The sequence below is a fragment of the Daphnia pulicaria genome, chromosome 6 (genome assembly GCF_021234035.1).
Source record: "Daphnia pulicaria isolate SC F1-1A chromosome 6, SC_F0-13Bv2, whole genome shotgun sequence".
Lineage (NCBI taxonomy): Eukaryota > Metazoa > Arthropoda > Branchiopoda > Diplostraca > Daphniidae > Daphnia > Daphnia pulicaria.
The window spans coordinates 5,921,313-5,948,240 of NC_060918.1; the positions used below are offsets into that span (position 1 = coordinate 5,921,313).

Here is a 26,928-nt window from a genome sequence, read left to right on the forward strand (position 1 = left end):
GTAGATAAATAAAAGATAAGTCTTTTCTAACAAGTTTTTCGCCCAGGAATGTTTTCAACTTCTACAAGGGATTTTAGACATCCTGGATAGAAAATGTTGTCTCCACTTCCGCTGTCGTGTTGACTTGGAAATTTTACTTCCTGTTCTCACCACTTTCGTCTCATTTCTTGACTCGGATTAGAAGCTCTTTTCATATATATTCGTTTTCCTCGGGCAAATTTGTAACCTTCATTAACTTTTTGTTGGCTGTTTACGCTCGAGATAACGTGTACGTCGAACAAATCTTATTATCTTGGCCATCAAATATTAAAAAGTAGTGGCTGTTGGCGAGTGAACGCGATCGATAATCGTCGTGTCCTTTGTTGTTTTCCCCAATCGAAATAGTTGACTCTAACTCGACGACAACTACAGTGATATGTCTGTTGTTATCCTTAATTCAGTGTAGCAACCAAAGCAACAAAACTTTACATAGTTTGGTTTATACTGTGACGAATGTGGGGGGGGGGGGGGGGTTCCAGGAAAAAACAAAAAAGAAAAAACCGCGTTTCTTTTTTTCCTTGTTATTGTCCAAAGTCTCGCTCATTGAATCAGAAGAAATAAAGATGCCAAAGGCCAGCTGTTGCGGTTATTCTCTGCTGGCAATGGTCACTTTCTCACATGTTTAGATTTTATCAATTGGTCTCTCTTGGCAAATGATTTGTAGAAAGTCTTTGCAGCCTTGCTCTATCTTCATCCTACTCTAATCATTAATAGCCTTCTCAGAAATCGATCCCAACTAACCCATGAATTCGAGTATTAACTTTTCATTCTTTTTTCTATTCCAGGTACGCATGTAGTTGAAAGCAGAGTCGATTGGCAATCGGAAAAATGACTTCGAATGGAGCTAGTGCCGGTGAAATAGTGTCTTCTTCTAAAACATCATCGCGTGTGGTGGCCGGTAAGAGCAGTGCCGGAACCGGAAGCGGGCTATCATCAGCTGGTCGTGCCATCCAACCGACTAATAGCGACAGTGTCAACAATAGCAGCAAGAGCACGCCGGAGAAGAGAAACTCTCCGGCGGCGTGCAGCAATGGAGAGTCTCCTCGTAAACTTTTGCGGCGTCGCGGAGTGAAAACGGAAGAAGAAGACGATGAGGATTTAGTAGAAACTCCTCCCGAAGTTGTTGACGACTGTCCAATAGAAGACGAACGAGGAGGAGGAAACGTCGACACGATCTGCGAGGACGTTTCGGTGGCCGTGACGGGAAAAAAGAATATCCGCGGAAAAGTTTGGCGGGCCCGCAATGGAGACTACGTCAGATATCTCTGCGTCGACGACGGAGCCGATTATCGTCCAGGAGGTATGTTTGTGTATTTATTCTCTCATTTTTACTGCGTGAAATTCGCTCCGATCGAAAGGGGGCCGAGTTGACAGACCGTTTTATTATTTTTGACTTGTACAACAGCGGAAAGAAACAGTCGTTGTTTGACATGGACTCGTTTTGAAATTTCTTATCTTCCGTCAGCTCTTCACCATTTTGGCATGAAAGTCGTGACCAAATTCGTTGCAACAAAAGTGATTTTCTGGGTTTTAATCAGGTCCCTCAGTGGTGGTGATTCCTGTATTGTGGCAACTCGTTTGGTACGGCACGGCCACTGTGTAAATAGACGTCGTCGACACATTGTGTAATACGTGCAGTGGTAGCTACTACTTCCGACTATTTCGTGATCTTTCCTCAAACGAGAAGATTTTGTGGCCAAGCTGAACGAAGTTGACGACATTTGTGGGGCCCTGAAACAATGACATCAGACGAGATATTGACGGACGCACATCCGACAGTTATCGCACCGAGTCATTTCGATAACGACGGGGTTTGCACGCTGAGTGATTGCACAATTATTGCAGCACTAAATGTGTGTGTGAAACAGAGGAAGAAAGAAAGGGCTCAAGTGGTGGGACAAGCAGTCGTCGTCGTAATAGCCGAAATATTTGGTGGGAGGGAAACAAAGAAGTGATGATAAAGCTTGCGCGCCGCACACACATATCGGATCGATGATGCCCAGCTCTCGCTGGATTCTCATCGATGTCGAATTAGAAAAAAGAAAGGAAGGAAGCAATCGTGCTGCTGGCTTTGAAAGCGTTTGATGCCATGCCAGCCATGTGGTTCTTGTATATTTCTGCATTTTATTGATTTGTCTATGCGATTTGTTAAGTGTCGGAGAGTTAGTGAACATCTTTCACTGATGGCGACCGACCGCGTATATCATTTCCGATTTTCTACCTTGTTGAGGCAATCTTGTCTACATTTCACTGGAGAGAGAAAGAGGGGAGAAGAGAAGGAGGAAAGAGAGAAGGAGAATAAAAGGACAGGAGAAGAGGAGAATATAAGAAAAGAGGGGGGGGGGGAAAGACTCGGCAGAGAGAAGCACAGGCTTCCGGCTCTTTTAACACACACACACGCACATTGCGACTAGACTATTAAGTGACGCTGACTGGTTTCGGTTGTGGTGACAAGCTCGTTTCCTGTTGACTTGTCAGTTATCCCACCCAATTCAATGTCTTTGACAATGAATTAAATTTCCCATTTCTTTTCCCCTTTATTGTGACACCAACTGGGGATTTTTTTTCGGGAAAATCAAACGAGCCCCCAAAACTATCCCGCCGAGACAATGTTTTTTCCGCGTAACCCCTTTGGATGGATGGGATGCTGTCGAATGATGAAAGTTGTTGCCAGTTAGTGCTGCACTCGTGTCAACCGTAGACGGATAGTGTTTATGCATAAAGGCGTATAGGAACAAGCGTGATGATGTCGAATACAAGGAGGAGGAAACTTTTAAAATTCAGACTTGTGGTCGATATCCAGTTCATCGACCGGATATCTGGCGGGCAACGACGAATCTGATTCAAAAGTTAGACTCGTCTATCTAGGCCTTTCCAGTTGTATTACGTTTGGCTATTGTATAACTCAACTTGCTGCCCTTAGTTGGAAGACTGATTGGCCGCGTGAGCCATCGTCCAATTCTTTTTTCCTTTTCTTTTCTTCTTTTTGCACCAAGTTGAACGGAGAAGAAGAAAAAAGAACAGCGATGGCTGTGTCCTTGTTTGAACATGAAAGGATCTCGTTCGACTCTTGGACTGATTGTGTCATCATCTTAGTCGCTTCTATCACACCATCCGACCTGCCGGTGTTTGATCTTTGTCCTTTTCGTACCTATTAAACTATTCGCCCACCCTAGTTCAAGTCACGCGAGAGCAAAAGAAGACATTTATTCCACCTGATACGGTCTCATTTTTTGTGTGTGTCACTCAACTCCTCCTTCCACTGCTAAACCATGTCCCTCTTGCATATCTAATTAGCTCTGTGCCAATAGAATTCCTAGTCCACTTGATTGAGTGTCGAGAGAGAGAGACATATTCACTCGGGGTAATAAAGCGGATCCATAATGAGACCGAGGTGCGTGTTCTCAAAGGGTGTATGTACTGTGTAGAATTGCCATCGATTAAAGGCGAATGCACAAAGGACCTTGCCAACCAGTGACATCTAGTGGATGTCACTAATAACGATTACTTTTCCATTCAATTTTGGCCAAAAAAGGATAGTTTTTTTCCCCATTTATTAAGGCACACTGTGGATGATTCAATTAATTCAAGTCCCCGCTGACAGTATATTTTGTCTAATTAATTAACGACACGAAATAATTGCCATCTAGCGAGGGGCCGAGTTATTCTGGTCTACCAACAACAACAACTGGTGTAGAGAGAGAGACACGCACAGGAGTAAGAAAATGGGAAGGTCAATGACAAGAGAGCTCAAAGCCTTCTTTATTTATCGTAGGATGAGAGTCGACCAGTCGTAAATCAGGAAGTCAAAGATTAGCCCCCAACAGGAGAAGTAGCAGCAGCAGCAGCAGTTTGGGCCAACGACAGTGCGTGACTTGAGTTTACTCACGCAAAGATACATTAGTCGTTAACGAGAGAAAAAGGAGGTCTCTCTCCCTCTTTCTTGGTCACTGGGCTCCTCTAATAAAATGAGACAAGTCCCTTTGCTTTTTCATTCATTATAAATCACCCGACATGGGCAACTAGACGCTTGATCCTCATCGAATGCGATGCGTTGCAAGTCTGAACAATTCGGTTGGGGGTTCCATCTCTCCTCCGGGACCGCGGCGGTCCAACACCTCCATCATTCCGACCGACTTCTTTGTGAGAAAGGAGACAAGAGTTGGGCATGCACACGACTAGCTCAGGAAACCTTTTATTATCATCGATTTGGCGGGTGTTTAGCTCTAGATCACCAGAGTTAACCAACGCAATCATAGACGTGTGAAGTATTTTGTTGGCCATTTTGTTGGGATTCTTTACGGCTGTGTTGTTGGCACGGGAGCTAAGGCCAACTTGAATGTTGGGTTTTTATTTGTCTTTAGGGGGTAGGAGAGAAGTTCCAGATGTCGCTTTGTGTGCAGACCCCCCCTCTCTCTCTCTCTTTGGCTGGGCCCGCCCGTCTCCCTTTTTTTCTCGTCGAAATTATCGATTGACTGAGCGCTCCATCTCTTTCATCTTTGCCGAGCCATTGGCAAGACCCGAAAATGGCTCTCACAAGCTTAGCCGAATTGTGTCATTTCGAGTTTCAAAAAGACTGGGGCCCAATCTCTGCCATGGTCGCGTCGTGAGGGCTTTAAGTCGGGAATCACGCTAGTAAATTTTCTCGTTTGTCAACGGTTTCCTACGCAGGATCCGCATTTCTTTCTATCTCGGACACGAACAACAAATGACTTTTATCAGAGATTAGACTGAACCTGTGCATCAAATGAATTTCTGAGCAAACACGAAAGCTAGTCCAACATATTTGTGATTTAATACTTTAGCGATTGTCTCCCATATATTGCTTTTGTTTAGTTTTCTTGTTATTTAAATTCCCTCCTGCGTGATTGACAAACACACTGGGGCAATAACGAATGGCGGAATCTTTTCTTTGTACAAACAAGCGCCATGTTGACGGATAAAATCTGTTGGCGACTGTTGAAGGGTCACTGGTCTTGGTGAACCGTCACCTTAAGTTAAATCCGCCGCTGAGGCGAAAATAAGACGCACACAGTCAAGTGGTTCCGCAGCAATGTGGATCGATCCGTCCCTTTGGCGGTTGCAAAGGGGCTCTTTTCTTTATTTTCCTTTTCTCAAATCAAGATGGATGTTATTTTACGTCATTGGCAAACGTTTGAAGCCGAGATCAAACATGCGTGAAAAGGGGCGATTTTGTATTTCTCAGCATTATTTGATATCATTTGATATGTTGCGAGCGAAATAACGGGTCGATAAATTCGAGTGATCAGTGTGGGGGGAAAAATTAGCTCTTTTGTATTGACACGAAAGAGTACAATTTGAGAAAATGAGTTCGATACAAAACGAGCTTGAATTGTCTCGAATAGAAAATCGGGAGAGATATTAGCTCTACGGTGTCGGAATTGCCACTGCCCGTGGTCTGGACCGCTTTGTCCCGGGATGGGAATTTCGGTGCCCTAAGGGCGCTGAGGTGTCAAATTTCCATCCGTAACACAGCCGGCCCTGTTTCGGATGTCCGAAACATCGCGTTCTTCGGTTTCCAGCACACACAGCTGATGAGCCGCTCGGGTCCAAAGTTTCGTTTCGGTGCCTTTTCCGGACCAAATAGCGACGGATGCGGAGCGAACGGTGCCGTTGAGGTCGGGAAAGACTTCGTGGACGCGGCCGAGCGGCCACTCACCTCTTCGAGTGGCTGGATCAACAATCAAGACAATATCGTTGACAGCGATATTTCGATTCGGCGCTGTCCATTTTGATCGAGAATTAAGTTTCGGGACGATCTCGCGGAGCCACCTACGCCAGAAATGAGTGATAAGATCTTGAGCTGCTCTCCATCCTTTGGTGGTTGGTTTTTCTGACAGATCGATGACGTCCAGAGGTTCGTTCGGATGAGCTTCGAGGAGAAGAAAATGATTGGGGGTCAACGGAATGGGATCTTGCGGGTCGACCGGGACATATTCGAGAGGGCGTCCATTCATTAACGCTGCTGCCCCGACTAAGGCAGATTGCAGAATTTCGTTGGACGCTGTCCGGCCGTTGAGAATGATGCGTAGTGCGGATTTTGCGGACTGAATAAGGCGTTCCCATGAACCGCCAAAATGCGGCGCGACGGGAGGAGAGAAGTGCCATTCGATGCCGCGTTTCGCCAATTTCGATCCAATTCTTCATGTCTCATCATCGTTTGGAAAGCCGACTTTGTTATTATTATTGATGCTACTATTATTATTATTGCTATTGAGTGTGTGTGTGTGTGGCTTGTTTGTTGATGATTCTCAAATGTTAAAAACTATTTCTCCTTTTCCCAAAACAGATGCCGCTTACATAGAAAGCCAATCAGCTGATCAACCCTTTTTTATCTGCACCATCCAAGAATTCCGGCGGGTAAGAACAACTATTTTTTTCCCCTTTTTCTTTTTTGTTTTTCTATCTACACGCATTAAATAAGTTGGACGGTTAAAAAATCGTGAACCAATTGAGCCGGAGAGGGTCTCTAGGGAGTTGCGTCCGGATGTTTTGTACGTGTGCGTGATGATAATCCGGTCCCGAAATCCACTTTCGCCAAATAGGAATATTTATTATCAGGGTTGTCTTGTCAGCCAATAGATGGAACTCTTCTTGGATCAATGAACGTTAGCGAGTGGGGTGCCGGGAATGTTACACGGGTGTTAGCACGAAGGTAGGAAAAGAGGGCGGGCACTGGTGGGTCGGCTACTGGTGCTGCCCCCTATTTGCAGTACCCGCCTTGTTTTTCCTGGCACGGCCAGTCTTGCGTCAAACATGGCGGCTGCCTAGTTGTGAACCACATACACACCCCACCAGTGGAACGAAAACAAATCCACCAACTGCCTGTTTTTTCTTTTACATGCCAGTTGATTCAAGTTAAATCTACGTCAATGTGTTGCTAGTGTCTGGGTACGTCTCGCCAATCAACTTTTTCTTTCTCCCATCAAATAATATTTCATTTAGACATTTTGAGTGTTTTAAAAGACGGAAAATCAACAACTGTGTGTATGCGTTTTGTTTGAGTCGAGTCATTTGAGCAACAACAGTCGTCGAGTTTTCATTTTGGGTAGCCCAGGGGCTATCAAGTTGCCTAATGTTTTGTTCCGAGCAGCTGGACGTTTGTCCGCGGCTCCTAAAAAGCTCAGCCGGAATTAGCTTTAGAAAATAATATGTCAATATTTAGATTGCGTTAAAATTGGTCCCCTCCTTCCGTTGTTTTTGTTTTTTTCTTTCCCCCCCAACTGGTGTAATGGGTCTAAAGATACAGTTAACTTGTATCCCTTTATAGAAATCAATGTCGATAAACAGTCGATATCGACCGGAGATTTTGCGCTGCCTTTATTAGGTAAATATGCTGGGTTTTTCAGTTAGACGGGTAGTTAAAGTCAAAACAAGATTCGTCGAGTTTTGAAAGCTCGTAAAAATCGATTTACTGTAGTCTGAAAGATATAGCCTAGTAAAATTTGACGAAGCCTCGGTGCCAAGTGTTACGTGTCTTTTTCTCGTGGTTGCGCCCCGAGGGCTCTTTCACGTTTCTCTTCTTCTTTTTCTTCTTCTTCCTTTTTGTTTTGTTTCTCTGCCGTGTTGGTGGATCCTTTGGTCGTCACGGTGGATTACAAAAGCACTCGGCGAGTTCAGCTCATTTTCTTTTGAAAGAAGCCAATTATGAGAGGAACAGCCACGACCCGTTACGACTTGATTATACGGATTCAAGTGCAGTTTTCTTAACCTATTCGCCTTGTTGTTTTTCTTCCTTTTGGCTTGAATCATTCCTGTCACGTTAGCCCAGGCTGTGAATATAGCAGCTGGAACGCCGCCATTTTTTTGCCTTTTTTCCAAATCAATTCCGGTGTGTCTTGACTTTATAAGGGATGTGTTCGTCCAGGTACCAGGTGTTTTCCCTCCTCTCACATTCTATGCATACATAATAAATAGGCTCGTGATTGATGATTGCCGGGGAATCACATTCCGACGCCCCCACTCACGCCGATGCCCACATAGAACCGATCGTTTTCCAAACAACTCGGTAATTGTCAAGTTAATCATCAAGATTTTGTAGAGCTTCGCGGCTTATGGTACACACCAATTGGCGTTTGTTTGGTCGTCCCCGATAAGAAGAAGCTCCCCTCCCTTTAGAAGGGCATGACGTGACCATGTGATTGAATTCAACAATTTTCTCTTTGTGTACTCGTTTTTCTTTTTTCACTGCTGCGGTAACCCCCGTTGCTCGTTTCGTGGGAAATTGTGGGATGATCAATGCCCTCCGGTGTGTCTTGATTACCTTGTGTGCTTGTGTACTAATCCTTTGCTTTTTATTTTATATCTCAACAGAGCAAGCGAGACACCTTGATGGTCAACATTAAATGGTATTATAAAAACTCACCGTCGCCAAGTTAGCGGCTACAATTATATTTTTGGTTACAATTGGCTTTTATTTGTCTTCCGTTCTTCAGGTACTATCGACCCTGTGAAGTTCCGGAAACCGTCTATCAGCTGCTGGTGCAGGACCGCAACACAGAACAAGGTGGTGATCCAATGCTAATCGATTGCAATGACAAGACTGATAAAATTGATGGATGGTTGACAGGCAACAAGATCTCGTTTCTCCATGATCCCGTGATTAAAGGCCGCGAGCTGTTTATATCCGACGCCACTGATACCTATCCCGTTTCCCTGCTCAGGTATTGTATTCTCTCTTTTCTTTTTCTTTTTTCTACATTCTGCATAAATTATAGAATCTACGAGAGGAGAAGGAGAATTTCACTTGTACCCACAGCAACTCCCTTGGGATATGTCGAAACATTCAATGGCGAACCTATTTTGGCAGGAGCACTCCTTGTACATTTTTCTTGTGAATGATTTCAGTTTCCCTCGATTGTTGAATCGGGTTTTTTTAATTCTTAGTAGCCGCAAAGGAGATTGATTGGCGTTTCATTCGTGATTTTTCAAATTCTTTTTGTTAATTTAATTTACTTTTTAATAGTAAATGTACAACTTGATTTTAATAGCTGGGGAAAATCTTGCAGTGAAGTCATTTGGGTCTAGATTTGCTGTAGTTGAAAAAGGGACATGTTATAAGGCAAGGTCATCAAATGGATTCATGTCGATTTTCTAATCTATTTGATAAATGCAACTGTTTAAGTGTTTATCTTATTTATTAATTATTTTGTTTGTTGCAAAACAGAGGCGTGTGCCGAGTCCAGCATTTCACTGACATCCAGGGCGCTGAAAAGTTTTCGCCGTTCAAGGATTCGTTTTTCTACATTTTAGGCTACAATCCAGAAACTCGCAGACTGGCGTCTACTCAGGGTGAAATCCGGGTCGGGCCATCCCATCAGGTGAATATTTACTTTAATTTTAATTTTACAACCATAACCTGAACTAACCCTGGGAATTAATTTTGGTTATAGGCCCGGCTTCCGGAATTGCGTGCCCAGTTGGGATTGGACAAACGTCCCGAGAAATGTGAAGATTGGGAAGAGCCGCGTTGGGTGCCGCCACCTAACGCTCCCGGCGTGCGCGACGGTGACCTGATCGTCTACATCCAAGCTGCCCGTTCGGTGGCCGCCTTTGTCGGGATGTGTGATGGCGGATCCCCAGACGACGGATGCCTAGCCGCCTCCCGTGACGACACGACCATCAACGCCATGGACGTGGTAAAAAAACATTCGCTAAACTTGGCACCAGGTCCCCTGTGAAAGAAAGGATGAAAGTATTATTCCGCACCCGCCGAACGAGTGCGGAATAGTCTTTATTTCCTTCACAAGACGCCAGAGTTGATGGTTAATTATTTCGCCATTTTTATTTCTTTTGATTGTATCGTTTTAGCTGCACAATTCCGGTTACGATCTGGGTAAAGCGCTACAAACTCTGGCCAAGTGTCCCGTACCTAAAGGCATCGACAAGAAATGGTCGGAAGACGAAACGGTAAGTTTCACTCGTTTACTTATTATTATTGAAACTGTTTTTTGTGTGTGTGTAGTATTTGTATTATTTTTTTTTTCGTTGCTGTGAAACGTTTCGTAAGTTTGTGCTTGTCCGTGTGGTTGCAAACGGCCATCAACAACGTCCCCCTTTGTGTGTGTGTTGAGGAACGAGTTCAATTCCGTTGAATCACTGATGCAAACGACTGGCTTGCGTGCGCTATTTCTTCCTCGAATTCTTCGCGTTGGCCTTTAACTCACACGAGACTCGCCTTAACGATCCCGAGACCCCGTCCACTAGACGGGCTTCCGACTCTGACTATGTCCTGAAGGGTTTTACACCAACAAATTTGGAGTCGACATGCAACACAATTTTTTCTTTGGTGGAAAAATAATAAAAAAAAAAGACCAGTTTTCTTTCTTCTTCTTTTTTCTTTTTCTTAAAAAAGAAGTAAAGAAGAAGAAGAAAGAAAAGGTTTGTGCCGCTGACGGAATTGGAAAAGATGGGTGATGACGAGTGATCCATTACGGGTCCATGCAACCGTCTTCTGGATGCGATCTGTCAAACTAAATCACTGGAACCATCATCCATTCCGGCGTGGCCGAGTCAATCCTGCTGATGCCCGGGCTGGAAGGAAGCCATCGATCGAGTGTCCATTCCGGCCCTTTTTAAGGCATTAGCTTTTCAAATGTTGCATTGAATAATGGATGCGATTTCTTGCTGCTTGTTCTATCTCTTTGTTGTTTTTGGGTTTTTTTTCATTTTTTCCCCCCTTCGGGTGGTGCCACCCTGTTTTTTTCAAAGAAGAAGAAGAAGAAATCCACTTTTCGGCGTCACTGGTGGTGGATGTTATCCAGCGACCTGGCAAATGCGATTAGGTTTTAGCTTTTGTCTTGTGAAATCCGGCCCCATTAGTGTAGGTTGCAGAAAATGACTTGATTGTTTATCCGACTGCGGTCGTCATTGTCGTGTGTTGATGGAGTGAAATGAGCCGTTGCTCAACGACTGTGCAAGCGCCCCCCATTCCGATAAATAATCATCCGCCGTATTCGCCGTCATGTCGGTCGGTGGAGACGAGCATTAAAATGCCTCCGGGGCTTTTAAAGAGCGGACGGGAAAAGGAGGAGGAGGGGTGAAAGAATGAGATTGGGACACGACGGGACTCACGACACGCATGCTAACGAAGTGATAGCGTGCTGGGTTGTAAAGCGTTGCCAAGTGGCTCCTCGTGTTATATGCGGACACCGCGCCATGGTAACTAGTCGGCGGCGGCGGCGGCAACGACTATCTCGACTCGCAAACAATCCGTGAAAGAGCACACACACACAGCACAACATTGTAACTTTAGATATTTGTGTGTCTGTGTGTGTGTGTGTGTGACGGGGGCCGACCCGGCCATCTCTGCATTCACAGCGCCTTCCTTTTATAGCGCAGCTCCATCCATCCATCCATCCATCCGGGTGTGTGTGTGTGTTGCCGCCCTCGGTCGTTTCAACCCAAAGTGGCTGTCAGCTCCAATAGATGGCGCTGACTGAATGTGACAATAATAGAAACGGTTGGTTGCTCATTGTGTGTGGAAACGGGCAGATTAGGATCGACGCAATGCTTCGCCAGCTGCCGAGTCAAGTGACGTGGGGGATTTCTTCTTTTTTTCCTTTTTTCAACAGAGAGAGAGAGAGAAAGAGAGGGATTGAATTTCGAGGAATAACACCGGATACCGCCACGTCGTCTTTATATTTATTTATGGATTGGCCATCAGCGGGATTTTGCGGAATGGTGACGCTTCAATCGACCGATCATCGGATACAGTTGAATTCGATGCCGACGACGACGTTCGTTTTCCAGTTTGACGCACTCGTCTTTAAGTGAATCAGCCGAGCATGCAATCACTCGGGTGATGAAGTGCATGTGCTTCTCGAATTATCTTCTTCCACACGAGAAGCAAAAGAGAAAACTCGTAAAAGTCGATCATGCGTTGTTGTTGTTCGCATCGAAACAACTGCCGTTTACACACGAAAAGGAACAACGCCCCACCAGCGAGGAAATGGTCAACCGCATTACACCAACCTGTTTTCATTTATGCATTTAGCAGCTGACATTTTTCCCATTCTTTTTTCCTAAAAAAGAAACATTAGTTGTTTCAGGTTTTAACCTTTTTCGTCTTTCTTACAAGATGGCGCTGATTGTTACCGAGCTGTTTACACCATCTTTATTCAAATGCTTTCATTTGTCGGGTTTATTCCCAGCTAATTGATAGTTTTTTTCCTTTTTTTCTAGTTAAAGATTATACATTTGATATTTTGAGTTTCAGCTGAAAAGGTAATCATGGTTAAAGTAGGCGATTTGGGTTCTCTGGTTGAGTTGTTTGAGAAAGTCGTTTGGACGTCAATCACTGCATACACACACACAAGTCGCTCGGTGTGTTGTTCGTGGAATTGTGTGTCGCTGTCAGAATCATTTACTAGTCGTTTTAGTGAACAAGAGAGAAAGCCGACCACCCACGGTCGTTGTTGGTTGGGTTTTATATTCAGCCTTGGTTTATTACTAATTTCAATCTACCCTTTTTTCGCATCTCGCAGTCTGTGCTGTGAGCACTGTGTGTCTTTTTACAGACACGCACCAACACGCGCAACTCGTTTCATAGCTCATTACTACGCTCCTTGACGGCTTGTTGTAAAAACATTTCGCCAATTTTTTTCCCTTTTTCTTTTTATTGTTATTCACCAAGTTTTGGTATATGTAATGGGATCCCTTTTGATGCCCACCTTTTTTGTTGCTGGGGACCGTTGATTAATCAAAAGAGGCAATTGGTAATTCGAGCCATCCAACCATTTTTAGATTCAGGGGCTCCAACGGGATCCGATTACCGTCGTCCATTTCTTTTTTTTCTTTTTTGAATAAAAAAGAAAGTTGTGCAGTAGCACACAAAACCTGATGGACGTATAAATTATGTGCGTTTATAATATATTTTAGGGGGGTTGATTCTCTTTTTTTATGACATGTGAGTTGATCTTTTGGGAGACCCTTGAATGCCAATCCTTCGCGCTGATCCGTCGCAATGGGGCCAGTTGCTTCATTTGCCATTTTCTTATCGTCTCTGATGGAGATTTTGAGAATCTGTCTCGACTTTTCCCAACCAAAGAAGAAAGCAGTTTTTATCTTTTTAAATAGTTGTTAGTTTGCAGTTGCCGCTCCTATTTTCCGTGATGCGCTTATAACGACTGAAATATTAATTGAAATGTTCACACGGTGAGAGGGACAAACAATGGGAAAGAGTTAAACTGTGTTTTTCAGACGTGCATAATAAAAACGAAGGAAAAGCTGACGACGAATCGAGTTGATTTTGTGTCAACTAATTGAGTCGAACTGGTGGGGATGATTTCGAGTCTGGGGGGAGAACTCTGTGACAAACTCACGTCCTGTGGCGTGACAAGGAAAAGACGGGAAGCGGTTTGAACTTTAATGTCAAGCAGTTGATGTGTAATAATGACGACGGGGAACACCAAAAAAGAAACGGCCTCTTTTTTGGACCCCTTTTTCTTTTCTCTTTTTTTAACGATCTAATTACGAGCCGCGGTCGTGCCGCTCCTGTTCGTGTCAAAGACGAACACAATCTCGTATTTGAGAACCCCCTGCCGGATCATTAGGATCGTTAACGTTGTCAAACGAATCAAATCAAAGATGATGGCGGCTGCAACAAAAGTGACGGCCGCTGAAAAATCGGTGTAGTAGGGTTTCCAGTAGCAGCAGCAGCAGAGCTCTTAAGCTATCCATGTCCGCTGACGAAATTGACTACATGCAAGAGGTGTGTAACTCGATCTACACGTGTAAATATGACATGGTTACATGTGTGTGTTGACAGGTAAAAGTTATAGACAGGGAGAGTCCTCTGGTGATGGAGAGTGTCGCTGTGGTTTCGTGTCGATCCGCTCCGTCGAACAGATGCCGGAAACACAAAAGCTGCTTTTCGGGTGTACAAGTCTTCAAGTACACATAATCACCAGGTGTTTTGTGTGTGTGTGTGTAGTCGATTGTTATTCGTCAAGCCCTCTGGCGTTTGTCTTGTTGATCTTGCGCGAGCATCTTTTTGCCGTGGTGGCTGTTTATTATTCCGGGCCGTCTCGACAAGAGCCAACTTGAATTTCCAGCTTTTGTCTTTGGGGGGGTTTTATCGGCGGGGGTTGGTAAACGAAATGCAACGACAGGCAAATCAACATGTCTGCTGTTGTTGGTTGGCTCTTACGAGGAGCAATAGAATGAAAATAGAGGGCGCGGATCGTTGTCGAACCTAATAACAGCCATCGCCAGTCGGTAAAACAGAAAAAACGAACACACGCACACACACACACCTCGGGTCTATACAAGAAACATAGGAGGAGGAGGAGGGGAGCTTTAGCCTGGATTGGGCCGGAGGGGATGTGTAGACCGCGGTTTGTTGAACCGCTTGTTGGCTGCACACGTAGCACACGGCCGGCTGGGCGAGAGCGGGTCGGTGTAGCGCCTCTGGTGGCCGCTGATGGCGTTTTCCCAAGCTCTCTTACTGCAAGCAGTCGTTGAGCGGGCCGCTCCCGAATGAGAGGCGACGCCGTGCGTGTGTGTGTACATGTTCCGCCATTTTTTCACTCCCAACTCTTTTTTATTTAAGAGTCTCTGTGAGCGACGAGACGCCAAACAAATCAAGACAACAAATTCTTGTCCGCACAGCTGTGAATCGACAGCGAGTCAAGTTTATCAAAGGTGATTTCAAGTGGCATCTCATTGGATTCGGTTCTTCAGTTGGGGGACGAGGGCTCAGCAGCGTCATTCGGATCATTCAGTGTGCGGCCATTTTGGGTCTGTTGTGTGTGTGTGTGTCTAGTGTGTGTGTGTAGTGTGTATGACGACCGACGGCTTTTTTTTCTCTCTTTCTTTTGGGTTAAAATACGCAGCTAGAACGTAGTGACTTTTTGGTTGGGCATTTGCGAGTCGACGACCAAACTCTTTGTGGGATTTGAGCCGTTGAAGAGTCGGTGAGGAAGAAGACTAGCAGATATTTTGATTGACCTGGATTATATAAGTGCAACGTGTGTAACCGGATCAGTTGGGGTCGACATATGTGACAGAATCCAGTGGATTACGTGGGCCACGTGGATTTGAATTGTGTGTTGCAAACGTGTGTGTTGTTACGACGTGTTCCGTCTCTCGAAAGCCCATCAGGTAGGAGGAAACTGGAAGAAGAAATGCTTAGGCGGCCATATTTGATTCTTCCACTCTCTCTCTCTCTGGTCGAGAGAGAGAGAGGGGAGAGAGTTTGGTTGAATATAAAAAGGAAGAAAAACCTTTCTCTCTCTCTCTCTCTCTCTCCCTAGTGCGGCTTCTTTTCTTTCCCTTCTTTCTCTCTGGCAGCCAACTATTTTTACGCTGATGGACGAGAAAACAACTGCCTATGGGGAGGAGGGACATTGGAAATGTTAAAAAGGAGGAGGAGGAGAAGATGGCCGGATTTGAGAGTTCGGTCAAGAGGCCCATGTCAGATTGCTGCCTGCGCTTTTGTTCGTTGTAGTGGTGGTGGTGGTGGTGGTGCTGTGTGTGTTTTTTCACGCATGGCGTCTGGTTAGACCCGACTAGAGCAGAAACGCCGTGGGTGAATCCGTGCGTGTCATGTCGTCGTCGTTGTCGGGAATGGCCACGGCCAACAGCTTTTTCGTCCGGCAGCTCGGCAGCTCAGCATTCTTTTTTTTCTCTCTCTCTTTCCCCTTCTCTCTCTTTCTCTCTCCATTCTCTTTCGATTCATCCACTCCCTTTCACACCAGCGTTTATATGATCCTCATCCTGTGCTCAACTCACGCTGGTGTGAATTTCCCCTTCGGGCCATTGGATCCGCGCCCAAGTTCCCGACATTATTTATATTTATACGTCTATAATCGTAGTCGTCGCTATCTTTACTGCCTGTTTGCTTGTTGTGTGTCTCTGTCTCGCTCTCGGACGGTGCAGCAGACGACGTATCGATCAATCAAATGTTCGCTCTTTTATGAGCAGCCGATGGTAGGCGAGCGAAAGCCATTCAATGGCCGGCCCTCACGTTTCCCGCCTCATCCCCACGACAGTCGAGAGTCGATGTTTTCTTTTTCTTCCTTTTTTCAAAAAAAGAACGTCACACTTGCGGTCACTTAACCCGTCAAGGTTTTTGTTTCTCACGATCCAGCACCACCACCACGGTTGTGCTGGTTGGTGGACGGTGCGGTTTTCCAGACCACCACCACCCGGCCATTGAGGAATTTTATGACCCGCTTTTCTTTTCTTGTTGCGCCATAAACTTGTGCTTCTTGATTCTCCTCCGAGATGCTAATTGTCTCTTTATCTTTTCTCTTTCTCTCTAGAAACGATTCGTCAAGGGCCTGCGACAGTACGGCAAGAACTTTTTCCGCATCCGCAAAGACCTTTTGCCCCACAAGGATACGGTGAGTTTTTCCATTTACACCTGCACGTTTCCATGCCAACCGCCTCTTTTTCTCTCTCTCTCTCTTGGCCATTTTTAAGTGAAAGTTATACACATCAGAGTGTTGCCCAAGGTTGAAGACCTGATTTGATCCGATCGGGCCATTTTGATCGCCTTGTTTGTTTTGGTTTTGGGTGGGGAGGTCTCGCGCCCCACAGATCGATAGATTGTTATGATGATGATGATGTGCTCAACACCAGCGGGAGGTGTGTGTGTGTATATTTTGGTATATGTGACCTCCCGCAACTCAACTCTGTAAGGATCTCGGTACTACGGGCAATCGGAACTTGGCGGCGGCCAAAGGGACCGGACCTCCTACGACCTCCTACGTCGTTCCTTTTAGTTTCGGGTAACCGAATTCGACTCTACACCGGAAGCCAACAACAATCTAGATTTTCGATTCGTTTCCCCCCTCTTGCTGCCAAAACATGTTTGACTCATTTGGGAAGCTCATTGGCTCTTTCTTTCTTTTTTATTTGTGCTCCTAATTTCTAGAGGTTGGCCAGTAGTTGGTAGGGGGGAAAGAGAGTTATGTCAAAGGAGGGGAGAACAGGACGAGTGGGTGGTTAGGGTGAGTGAGAAGAGGCGAGTATAAAAAGTAGGTGCTGCTGCTTTTCTGGTAAGCCTATTAATGTTAATCACGGTACTTTGTTGCGGGATCGATAGCCCAGGCTGGACTGGGTCACAAGACATTACCGACTTGGTGGTGGTAGTAGTTGGGCCGGCGGATGGTGGAACGTTCTTAGGAAGGGGCGGAGGAAGAGAGAGACGAGACGGGCTACTAGGCTACCGGCTCAAGTGGAGAGGCAGGATCAATACTGTGTTGGCTGGTTGACGATCCTACCGCTTTCCTCTATGGCCCTTGACAATTGTTGGCGCTAAACATTGAGACTGCCAACCCTCCCGTTTTCCTTTTGTGCCACACGGCACCTCGTTTCATCCGATTTCTCGTCGTTTTCCTCCAGCTATTCTGCTCCAATTCTCTCGGCACTCTCTTTTTTTTTTCGCAGAGATCAAACGATTCTTCATAGTGTGTCTCTCTATCTTGGACAGACGGTCAATGAACGCAGCTAAACTACCGTTGTTCTTTACGTAATTTAGCCGGGAAGATTCATCGCCCTTGTTTTTTTTATTAGAATCGATTTAGTTATTCATTTGTGCCGTTAAAAGTAGACTTTTTCCTAGAATAGATCCGGATGATGATTATAGCCGTCGTGGCGAGTTGGTTTATCAATTTTAATTGGCAAAACTTGCAGTGGACCAACCGTTGATTAACTAGTCGGTAGCATTCGGTCGAGTTGGGTGGGCTATAGAGTCTGGATGAACGGTAGTTTTGGCTGCTACGAGTTTACCACCGACACGTGTGACGCTTTCCTGCGGTTCGACTTGCTTTTGTCGTCGACACACCACACACCTTAGAGCTTCAACTTTGTTCATGGATTAGAAAACTGATGTCGAACAGTCCATTTCCCCCCTTCTTTTTTTCGTCTCCTCACTTGTGAAAGTCGCGTGTTGTGTGCACGACGGTGGCGTACCGTTGGGAACGTGCAGTGCAAGACCAATGGACTCCTTTTTTTCGCCTTCTCAAAACTCTGCGGTTCCTTTTCAGTGGCTGCTTAATGGGTTTATCACGCGGTTCTAGCTCCCTAGTCGGAAATGCAGCCAAGAATTTAAATCATCATCTTGTTTTCTTCTTTCCTTCTTTTATTAATTTGTTTTGTTTTTCCAATTCTTGTCTCTATCAACGAGGCAGAGAGAATCGTGAGGGCTATTGGTGGAGGGGAGAGATTTGTTGCCCTTGCTCGATATCGCTCGCGATGCATTCAGAAAGAAACAGCTGGAAATAATGGGCTTTGTGAGGTTTTCCATTTGGTTTCTTATTTATTCAATTTTTCTCTCTGTGTGTGTGTGTGTGAGAGGGGCCCTTTTCGGAGAAACGAGTTGTTGCCTTTTAAACCAGTCCGCGGAGGAGCTATTTGATTATTCATTGCCTCTTCTCCTTCTCATTGGAATTTCTTGTTCGGCTTTTCCTTTTTATTTTCGTTTCTCTTGTGGCCCAACTACCGGCGGCTCGCGCTTAATATTCGACGCACTTTGGGACCTTGTCGTAGACTCCGACGGTCATCATTACAACAACAAGATGGTCATTTCTTTTGTGTTTGCCTTTTCCCGCCTCTACCCAAGTGGCACGAACCAAAAGTTTGGGTTTGTGGGGGGGAAGGAGAAGGAGGAGGATTTCGTGTCACGCCATTCATCTTGATAACTGCCGGCTACAATCAATGTCGGTAGTCTTCTTCTTCTTGTGAATATATATAAGAGCAAAGCCGAGCATTGCCCTCCAGCTCGTTTGACGCAAGAAAATGTGCTTTTTTATTAAAATAAAAAGACTAAATGTCGACTTGGCCGCCAGGTGGCTCTTTTTGTTTTCTCCTCGTTCATGTGGGCTTGTCAGCAGTTGGGGTTTGTTAGCATGTGTGTCGCAGTGACATCTATTCATCTTGTCATCTTAACCCATGGTGCCTCTCTCTTTCTTCTTCTCGTCCGATTGCTTACTATCTGGGGTCGTAAGGAAATCCTGGAGAAATCCTGACTCCTTTGCCATACGTCCTTGTTTGTTTTGTGGACAAGTTTTAATTATAGACACGACGCGTGTGTGGTTTTCCAACGTTGGGCGCGTGTATTTATAAACTGTGAACTGGCGCGCACGACTGTTGGGACGTTTGTGTCATCCGTCAGTCAAAGCAACTGCCGTGGTAACGGATCGCGTGGATCAAGCAAGACAAGCACTGGAATGCTCCAAGTCGATGACTTTTGTATTTAAAAACAAAAAAACTAATTTTTAGATGATGTGATCGTATTTTAGATCACGGTGATGTTCTATAATTTGGGGAATTTAAGTGAGTCACAATGCAGATAGCTAATCACATACTAGCCCACAACTCCTTTTGCAATCCAAGCTGATAACCCTTGGATACGTGTTGGTGATTCAAGCGATGGCATGCTGTGCTCCTTTACGTCAGCTCGTAGTTGGAATCTTTGTCCATGTGTCATCTGGAAGCTGGAACGTGGTGTTGATCGTAGGGATGCATGCTTTCAGTTCTGCTTGACGTTTCAGCTATTTTTAACAACGTCGTGGCGCCACCGACATGCGTCGCAAATCTCGGTTGGCCAATATCTAGTTTCGTTCTATTATTCCGGTTTTATTTTATTTCGTTGTTTACTCAATCGCTTTTACTGAACGTTTGATTTTTTTTTAAAGACAAACTCAATAAAAAATTCGATTATCGATGAGAAAAACAAACTTTTGAATCAATTTTCAACTCATTTTTGCAATCTGGCAAATGCCAAATCTGACAATCCCAGATTGCAAATGTTAACTTAGCGATCGACACATGAAAGTCTTCTTTTATTTTTGAGAGTCTGAGAAACCCGACTGTAAATTATTTTGCTGTGTAAAAAAGCCAGCAGACACAGACATAGCTTTCTTTGTTGTCAGAGACCAGGCTGAGGGCACCATGGCCGATTGAGGGAAAAAAACTTGGAAGAATCTCCGAGTTTTCTTGTCCAACTCTCTTGCAGTGTTTTCTTGTCTTTTAAGAGAGGAGAAGAAGATTTACTGGTAATTTAGCTTAAGATGCTTGTCCGACTCAAATTGATTTGTAGAGAATGGGGACTAATCATGCGGGGCAGTTAATCAAAAGCATCGGACAAACGTCTGGTGGAAGCTGTTGAAACGTGCACTCGTGTGCGCTGTGTAGCCATTGGAGCTGCAGCTAGGCCAAAGGAGAAAAGTTGTGCCAAAACTAATTTTGCCGTGATGGGTTAGATCGGATCCTTTTTGAAGATAGCCAACGAGTCGGCGCATGTCCGATTCCGTTTCCTACTCCTCTCTTTAAAGAGAATGAAAAGAGTCAGATAGGAGCTGTACTAGCTCCGGGCTCGTTTATCATGACTCTCATTTACTATATATTCCCTGCCATATACATAAGCCCGATTGTTATCCCCCCCATACAACATGAAAAGAGATGGCTGTGCAAGTCTTGTAAATGGGAGCAAGTTGATCAATGGGGCTGCACATCGTTTATCTTGTGTGTGTGTGTCTGTGTGTGTTTGTTTGTTCTTTCCATGGCTTTATTTTTATTTGCTAATTGATTCGTCTTTTTTATTTTTCTCGGTGCCCTTTTCTTGACACGAAACAGTCGGACTTGGTGGAATTTTATTACTTGTGGAAAAAGACTCCAGCCGCAGCAAATCAGCGTCCTCATCGTCGGCGTCATCGGCAGAGCGTTCTCCGACGGATTCGCACTACTCGCAACACAAGAGTCGCCAAGGAAGAACCCGGTTTGTTGACGTTTTTATTCATGTCCGCCATCTTCCATCTCTTTTTTTTTGTTGGGGCGGAGGGAGAGAGGCTAAAAGTATTTTCATTGATCGCTGGTGGGGATCAATCGATTGGCGAGTCGAGCCCGATTGAAACATCATTGGCTCACCCCGTGACGACGATGCCGGGCGATCTAATTACAACGGCACTGCTTTTCTTGATACCCGATGGCGATGGGGTGTCGGTGGCGTGTGCGGCCCCGCCCCGATGGCCAAGTGGCGATACGACGTCGGAGCTTTTTTAGCGGCGTGAGTAGCCAGAAAAAATGGTGCATGGAACGGCTCATTCGTATTCCAGGGTGGGCCAACGTATCGAGCTTTTGCCCGTGATTTGAATTTCCAGCCTTCTCTGCATGGCAAACGAGCCATTTTTTCTTTTTCTGTTTTCGTCATGTTTGGCCCGTCTCCACCTTGATGTGAGTGGGTGGCTAAGATATTTATCGTCGGGTGTTGCTCTTGTCCAACTCTTGTTCACTAGTTTGAGCGATATCCTCTCTGGCTCTGCAGTTGTAGGTGCTGCCCCCCTCGAGTATGAATGGTTGATGAGCTCGTTCCGTGGGCCACGACCTGGGAAGGTTCCGGGCTTTTGGCTGTTGGTGTCGAATCGATGTTGGCGCCATCTGCGTGTGTGTGTGTGTGTGTTGGGCGCCATCTGCGCCCCGACCCAATCGATTCGCTACGAATGAAAGGAACGCGACTCTGTTACGAAGGGAACAGCTGGACGCGAGGAGTCGCTGCCTAGAAAACGGGAGCCTCAAGTTTGTTGAGCTTCTAAAACGGAGAAATGGGAGGGGGGAGTGAAGCTAAACGAACAGAGAGGGAGTATTTCTGTGGTCATGCGGAACATTGCTGACTACACACGAAGCCAGAATCTCTTTTTCTCTCTTTTTCGATTTTTCTATTTTTCTATTTTTCGTGACGTTGCTGTAGCTCGAAAAACGCCACTGTTCACCTTTCATTAGCCTCTTGTGTTCTTCTTCTTCATGGCTCTTGTCCATCAGCTCCGGCATTTTCGGATTGCCATTATGTACGACGCTTCCAACCGGCTCCCTTCAACTTTCTCGTTGGCTGGGCAACCAACAGACCCAACACACGCAATGTTTAGAGTTATTTCACCCGCACACAAGGAGTGCGAATGATGAATAGTTGGGGAGCTTATTCATGACTCCACGAAATGGGGGATGAATGTTTGCCATGTTGGATTGGATGCTGATCAAGTCGACAGGAAGAAAAAAAGTGCCGTCAAACGGCCGCTAGGTGGACACGCTACTTGTCAGGGGAAGAATGGAAGGGAGATCTTCACCAAGCTGGAATTCCGTCGCCTCGGGCTCTCTCCCCATGCCCTCCTCTCTGTCTTTATCTCCTCTCTGCGGGGTTTTCTCGTTGAGAGAGAGGGGCTTGTGTGTGAACGTGTAACCGCACCGACCCTATCGCTCCGTCATTCTTTCGTCGGCTCTCTCTCTCTCCTTCTCTCTCCTTCTCTCAATGTATAAATACATCAGGTGGGTTCCACTCCACAGCAGAGGCGCCTCCTTCCCGGTCCAGATGGTTGAGGAGTCGTTTTACCCCTCTTTCCACCGCATTCTCTGGAACCTTGTCTGGTTGAAGTTTAAATTAGCGTTTTTTCGGCCTTATTTTTCTACGCTCTCCGCGTCTTCTTGCCTCTTGATAATTGTAGACTATGTCCTTAAAATTATTTAATGCTTTTTCGTGCGACACAAATGAACAACATAAATATTGTCAATTCATTTCGACGTTCGTTTGCTTTTAATTGTGTGCCACAGGAGATTTAAGCTCGGCCAGCGAGGATGATAATTCTGATGAAGACTCTGATTCGAGAGATTTAGCTGCCTACCACTGTCGTCACTGTTTCTCTACATGTAAGTATATAGTCAAACGTCATTTGCAGTCTGAACTTTTTTCACAGTCTAATTTGAAATGATTTTCTCTCTCAGCATCGAAAGATTGGCATCATGCGGGCAAAGACAAGGCCCTCTTATGTACGGATTGTCGAGTGCACTTTAAGAAATACGGCGAGCTTCCCCTGTTAAAAACTACTCAACAAGCGCAGGTACACAATCCTATCTATCCCATCTCATCTCTCTCTCTGCATATTTTTCTCAATCTTGTGAATTTCTTTGACGATGACAGGTCAGCGAGAGTGAGGCTCGCTCAGAGCCGCCGTACATGTTTCGCCCCGTCCAAAATCCTGACGATGAAGAAGTGGAGGGCCGTGTTCGCACAAGAACACGCACGAAAGAATTGGTATACTTATTACTTGAGTTGTCTGGCGTAGACCAGCGAACGAGCCTGCTTGAACTTTTGTTTTTCTTTTCATTTTTTTTTCCTCTTCTCTGTCGTCTTGTTTTGCGCTAACGATGGGGGTACAGAACGCGCGGAATCGACCCAAGCAAGACAGCGGTAACAACAGCCCGGAACCGGAGGGCAACGAGCGGCGAAGTCACCGCAAGTCGCCCAGCTCGGCCAGCAACTGTTCATCATCGTCTTCTTCGGTCGTGCATGAGAAGGTGCGTCATCTTTCTCAATTTTTTAAAATCGTGTTGAATTCTTTGATTGTCTTTATTGGTTTGATTGACTCTTGTTACAGGATAAAGGCAATAACGGCAACAAAGCCAAGTCGATGGTGGAAAGTCCAAGCAAAGGGCACAAGAGACGCCACGGAGGCGGAGGAGCTGGTGGGGGCACTGCTGGTGGGGGCACCGGTGGTGAAGTGCCTGGCCCAGATCGCGAGCAGGCCGGCAACGGCAACGAAGATGAGCGTGGCCAACCCCGCCAGAAGAAGAAGAAGAACGACGCCAATTCTGAGGTGAGTCTATCGATCGCTACTTATTAGTTTTAAATTAAAACAAATGATTTGATTTTCCCAATCATTTTGCCACAGAGTCCGTCCGAGAGCGTCTCGAGCGAAAGCAGCTCACTGGAGGATAATGGCATGGATGGATTGGACGGTGAAGTCGATCAAGATCTCGAACCGAGCGAAGCTCGTAGCGCTGGTTCCGGATCCGCTGGCGGTGGCTCCCGAACTTCATCTCCAGAAATGCCGGCCGGCAAGAGCACCGATGCAAATGCGCCAGCCATTGCCGAGCAAGTGGTTGCACCCAACGAGTCCTCGTCCGCCAATCCCATTGCTACTTTGAACAACGCTTCTTCCGCCATTTCTGCCTCAGCCACCAGCGCCGTGCTAGCCAATGGAGTGGCATCCAGCGATGGGGCACCAGACGAAAAGGAGAGGAGCGACTCTCCTAGTCCCCTACACACATTGGCTGGCCCTCGTCCAGGAAGCTTCGAGGCCGTGAAACCCAACCAATCCGACGATCTGCCACCCATGGTCAAACTGGAACCAGATTTCAATCCGGCCACCGCCGGTTCGACAGCGAACGAAGATATGAAAAGTCGTCCGGCAGCGCTGTTGTCGCCCACTTTGCAAGACAAGGCAGTGACTTCTGGGGCCATTGAGGGGGGCAACAAGATGCCCACGCCGGCCTGGATGGGCAAAGAAGAGATGTCGCTCTCTTCGGGTTTCGGTGGCCCTTCCTCGCCCAAACTGCCGTCGCCGACCACGTCGTCCTCGTCTTTCCCACCTCCACTGGACATGTCGATCGCCACTGCCGACGGAGCCCTCAGGAATGCCAATAGCAGCGGCCCACCAGGGTCCGGTCTGCACTCGTCGCCTTTTATGGTGCCGCCGGCTCATTCCGGCTTCATTCGACCCTACGCTCCGCTGGAATCCACCTCAGCTATGGTCGACGCGGTTCCTTATGCGATGGCCTCCCCCGCCCCTACGACGACAGCTAATCATCCAACTATTGCTCCTGCATTGGGACCGTTGAACCTGGGCCCGTTGCCCATGTCGGCCCCGCGTGACATGCCCGAACAGAGCGAACCGCACAACTTGAAAATCAAACAGGAGATGGTGGACCCGTCCGCAGTTTCGGCTTCTTCTTCTTCACCGGCTGTTTCTGCTGCCTCGTTGCGGGACATGTCTTCCATTCCACGAGATGGATCAATGCCATCCATGGGAAGTGGATTTGTATCGTATCCCCCCAGCGTCCCAATGGCCTCTCTGATGGAGCCCAAGCGCGAACCTGGACTTGCTCATCCGCACCCGACGGCCTCTCCTCGGCTGGAGAAATCGTCGAGTGGGAGCGGCCAGGGTGGAAGTTCCTCAAACAGCGGTTCCAAATCGAGTCCTGCTATCAAAAAAGCTTCTACTCCGACTCCGCAGCAGCACCAGCATCAGCAACAACAGCAGCAGCAGCAACAACAACAGCAACAGCAACAAACGCCGGCGCAACCGCAGCAATCTCAGCCGCCTCCACCTCCTCCACCGGCCCATTCTTTGCCTTATCCGCCCCATTTCCTGCCTCACGGGTTGGGATTGGGACCGCCTCAAGGGCTGCCTCTGTCACCGTATCACCAGCCGGGAGCGCACGCCTATTCTCCCTACTACCCGTATCCTTTTGCTTACCATTACCCTCCTATGCGGATGCATGCCCCTCCGCCGCCGGCCTCGGCTGGACCCCGACCTCAGTCACCGCCGTCGTTTGTTGTCGTCTCTTCTGGATCGAGCAGCTTTCCTCCGTCCTCGGTGGCCAATTACCACCAGAGTTCTCTGAGTTTGGGTAACTTCCACACCTCGCCTTCCGGGGTGGTTAATCCGTTCGCGCCCAATGTTTCGGGTGGAGGCAACGGAAACGGAAACGGCCCACTGGCGACGTCGATGCACCCCTCACCTCCGGTCACGTCGACCTCGGCTTCGTCGTCTTCGGGTCACGGCGGTTTGGGCGGCGGTCGCCCTTACAACAACAACAAAGGGCCGTCTGATGGGTCTCAAATGGGGCCGTCGCAGCCGTCGCGATCCCGCTCGCCGCCACCTTCTTCCTCGTCAGCCATGGTCAATGTTGGCTCCATCAATCCTGCGAAGCGAGGGCCGAGTCCGCCACCCAAACGACCGCATCACCCATCGTCAGCAGCCATGCCCCCCATGTCCCATTCTATGTCTTCGTCCTCGCCGTACTTGCCCATTTTCTCGTCGCCGGCCTCGACGAGTGGCGGTCTCGGCAGCGGATACCCTCCCACTTCGGGTTCGATGCCGACCTACTCTGGCGTGGGGCCGGGTGGGCCCTTTGGTTTCGGCGGTCCGTCGCTGGCTGATTTGCAAGCCAAATCCGAGTCGCCCTGGAATCATCACCCTCATCATCCACACTCACTGCCTCTGCCGCTATCGCATCCGCATCATCATCTCCAGCCGCGCTCGTCCACACCCATCCAACCCGTGGCCTCGACTTCGACGCTATCGCATCCAGTTGCTGGGCTGACCTTGCCGCCGGTTTCGCCGACTGTCGGCAATCACATGATGCCCGGAATTGCTCCTCCACCGTCGGCCTCCTCGGTGGCGGCGGCCATGTCGGCTGCCCACGACGAAGCCAACAACACCATGCACGAGGACGTGGATGAAGATGCTCCCAGTCCGGTGGCCAACACCATTCCGCGCGGACCGAGTCCCGAACCAAGAATTGAAGATTCCGAGTGCCATCGCAGCCAAAGTGCCATGTAAGGAAAAGGAATATGGCTTTTTTCATTTGGAAATTTGTCGATTCATTTTTTGGTTTGGTTTTAAATTGAATTTTGGCTTTGTGTAGTTTCTTGCGTCACTGGAACCGCGGCGAAGGTAACTCCTGTGCTCGAACCGATCTCACTTTTAAGCCGGTGCCCGATTCCAAGTTGGCCCGGCGACGGGAAGAGCGTCTGCGGAGGCAAGCTGAACGCGATCGTGATGAAAGAGAAAAAGAGAAAGAAAGGGAAAGAGCTGCTGCTCACGCGGTAGGATTTCGAGTCGTCGTCTTTTTTTTTTTTATCTATTAGTCTATTTTTATGATTACGATTATTTTCATGTTTAGCGGAAAGCTGCCACGCCGGATAAGCGTGAAACACCCAAGCCTTCAACATCTGGAGCTGGGCCTATCGAGACCATCACTTCTCCTGGCTTTGATCGATTTGGCCCCCGCCCATATCCTGACACACCAGCTTTGCGTCAATTAAGGTTGATCATTTGATTTGATTATCTTTTTTTTTTTAAATTT

General features: G+C 46.9%; 1 protein-coding gene across 4 annotated transcripts in view; it reads left to right on the top strand.

Annotated features, from left to right (window-relative positions):
- LOC124341857 (arginine-glutamic acid dipeptide repeats protein-like) overlaps positions 1-26,928 on the top strand; it is a 30,921-nt gene that overhangs the window by 2,236 nt on the left and 1,757 nt on the right. For 2 of the 4 annotated variants that reach the window (XM_046794804.1, XM_046794806.1), the window contains exons 2-19: positions 825-1,339; positions 6,350-6,420; positions 8,374-8,408; positions 8,496-8,566; positions 8,630-8,723; positions 9,227-9,380; positions 9,453-9,698; positions 9,871-9,969; positions 16,326-16,406; positions 20,644-20,785; positions 22,609-22,704; positions 22,780-22,895; positions 22,976-23,088; positions 23,202-23,352; positions 23,433-23,651; positions 23,727-26,398; positions 26,488-26,668; positions 26,746-26,888. In XM_046794804.1, the coding sequence (XP_046650760.1) occupies positions 868-1,339; positions 6,350-6,420; positions 8,374-8,408; positions 8,496-8,566; positions 8,630-8,723; positions 9,227-9,380; positions 9,453-9,698; positions 9,871-9,969; positions 16,326-16,406; positions 20,644-20,785; positions 22,609-22,704; positions 22,780-22,895; positions 22,976-23,088; positions 23,202-23,352; positions 23,433-23,651; positions 23,727-26,398; positions 26,488-26,668; positions 26,746-26,888 (5,156 nt within the window). In that variant the 5' untranslated portion in view covers positions 825-867. Of the gene's footprint in view, positions 1-824; positions 1,340-6,349; positions 6,421-6,760; positions 6,952-8,373; positions 8,409-8,495; positions 8,567-8,629; positions 8,724-9,226; positions 9,381-9,452; positions 9,699-9,870; positions 9,970-16,325; positions 16,407-20,643; positions 20,786-22,608; positions 22,705-22,779; positions 22,896-22,975; positions 23,090-23,201; positions 23,353-23,432; positions 23,652-23,726; positions 26,399-26,487; positions 26,669-26,745; positions 26,889-26,928 lie in introns of those variants that run through there. The other 2 variants (XM_046794805.1, XM_046794807.1) reach the window with 2 other exon arrangements.